At 43.1% G+C, this 2,082-nt stretch overlaps 1 protein-coding gene across 1 annotated transcript in view; it reads right to left on the bottom strand.

Moving 5' to 3' along the window:
• The window catches only part of DHCR7 (7-dehydrocholesterol reductase), a 7,190-nt gene extending 5,142 nt beyond the window's left edge, over positions 1-2,048 (bottom strand). Inside the window, 3 exon segments of the mRNA XM_005426115.2 lie at positions 1-43; positions 892-995; positions 1,819-2,048. Coding sequence (XP_005426172.1) covers positions 1-43; positions 892-989 — 141 coding nt within the window. The 5' untranslated portion in view covers positions 990-995; positions 1,819-2,048.
• Positions 2,049-2,082: the final 34 nt, after the last annotated feature.

The raw sequence follows: 2,082 nt of genomic DNA, 5'->3' as shown, positions 1-2,082 counted from the left end.
CAGCAGGAAAAGGATGCTTGCCAAGGAAAACCAGTCCACCTCCCTGTAATCCAAAACAGAGCATTTTGTCTCCCCAGGTTTCAGATAGATGAGTTACATCAGACAATTTTTTCAGTGCACCTTAACTGGATGAAAACTGGAAATGTGCTCAGGGCACAGACATGTCTGGGGGTCAGCCAGCCACAAAAAGCTCAGCAAGGAGCATACTTTGCCACAAACTGCTCTAAAACTATGCTAGTTGATCAGAGCAAGAAATCAGATAAAATCTCCCCTCCAAAAAACAGATTATTATTACAGACTTCATGTTTTTTGATGGCAATCACGGCTCTAACTGGTGGAGTATTCAGCTGGAAGTGATAATGGAATCCCAAGAACATTATGCAAAGCTTGGAAACTTGGAAAAGACAGACCTTGGATAGCCATACCTTGAATTTCCTGTGCCACTGCTGCTGCTCCCAGCTGCAGTACAATGCCCTGCTTATACTTGCCCAACTCTTTGGGAACTGAGACATGAGTCATAAATCTTGCTACAGCAGGACTTGTCAGCTGGGAAAGCTGCAGATGCCAGAATGCCTGTTTTCCAAACCTCAGGAAATATTTATTTCCTTGAAAGAACCAGAAATTTTACCAATTTTTATGATTTGCTTTTCTTTTTTTGCGAGGAGTGTGTTTTAACCCAAACCATCTGGCAAACTCTCTGCCTTAAAAAACCTGAAGAACTTCTCTTCAGCACCTGTTGCTACAGCAAATTACCCATGAGCTTTCCAGAGCAGGGCAACACAAAAATCTGTTGCTAACAGAGGGAAGTTTAAAAGGAATACAGCATCTCTAAGAGTAAGAATGAAGCAATTGGAAATACAAGGACTACTTGGGGTCATTGGCCTCTCTCACCATGCTCTTCCCCACTGGCCTTGAGATGTTTTAGTATCATTTTGCATGTTTTGGTGTTTTCTTTCTTCAGCAATTTTTTTCTCCTGATGGGCTGCCATGATGTCCTGTCGGAAAGAAAATATGAATCCCATTACTCCAGCTGGTTCTCAACAATTCTTATACCTCTACAAGAGAACCACAAATAAAAATTACTAAAATCTATTATATAGACTTCAGACCACACAAAATTTAGGGGTGGAGAACAGGAAGCAAAAAATTTTCACCAAGTAATTCCCTATGAACTTACGTTCAGCAAAACCTAATCAAAACACCAATATCAAAGTAATCCATTAAACTTCTCAGTAACTGGAAATTTCTTTTAAGATGCATAGATAATAAATTGCTTATTACTTACATGTAGATGTAAGAGGAAAAAATGTTTCACCGCATCATCCTAAACCTTTGTAACTTAACTGCCTTTTTAAATTTGAGAAATTGCTACTGCTGTAACATTATTGGTAGGGGACCTTGTCAATTAGATACAGAGTCCTTGCTCCATATATGTAATTTACACCATAGAAAACAAGATATAATCCCATCTAAGTAAAAAAATCAGAGGGAACGGAGAATTATTTACTCAGCACCACCCAACTCTCTCTGTGGATGATGTGCTGTCGCTTTCTTTCATTCCGATCAAACACTTGTTATGCTAAAGATCATCACCCTTTAATCGGCACTATGGACTGACGTCCCAGCTCTATGTGCCTCATCAGGACAAACCCGATCCATTATCTGACGGATATTTATTCCATTAATCCATTCTCCATTTAGTCCATTATCTGTGGAATGAGCCCGGCCCTACACTCTGCATCCACCTCCTCTTGGGCAACCTGTTCCCACGCCTGACCACAAAAAAACTCTCTCGCATCAAACCACAATCTCCATTACCTCGCCTTTAGGCCATTTCCTTCAGTCCTCCCCACGTAGGTTCTTTTCAGAAGCGGTGTGAGGGGAAGGCGGCTCGTTGCTCCCTTCCAGGCCTGATCCCAGACACGGTAAGGAAGGAACGCACTCACCTGCGGGGCCGGGGCCGCTCTCTCACCGGGGATCACTGACGGGGGATCACTGGCTGGAGATCATTGATCGGGGATCACTTTCACTCCACTCTCCACGGCCACCCCGGCTCCGCCTCTGTCGCACCTGCGGCTCCTC

This window comes from Geospiza fortis, unplaced genomic scaffold, assembly GCF_000277835.1.
Source record: "Geospiza fortis unplaced genomic scaffold, GeoFor_1.0 scaffold590, whole genome shotgun sequence".
Lineage (NCBI taxonomy): Eukaryota > Metazoa > Chordata > Aves > Passeriformes > Thraupidae > Geospiza > Geospiza fortis.
This window is presented reverse-complemented; position numbering and strand designations above follow the sequence as displayed.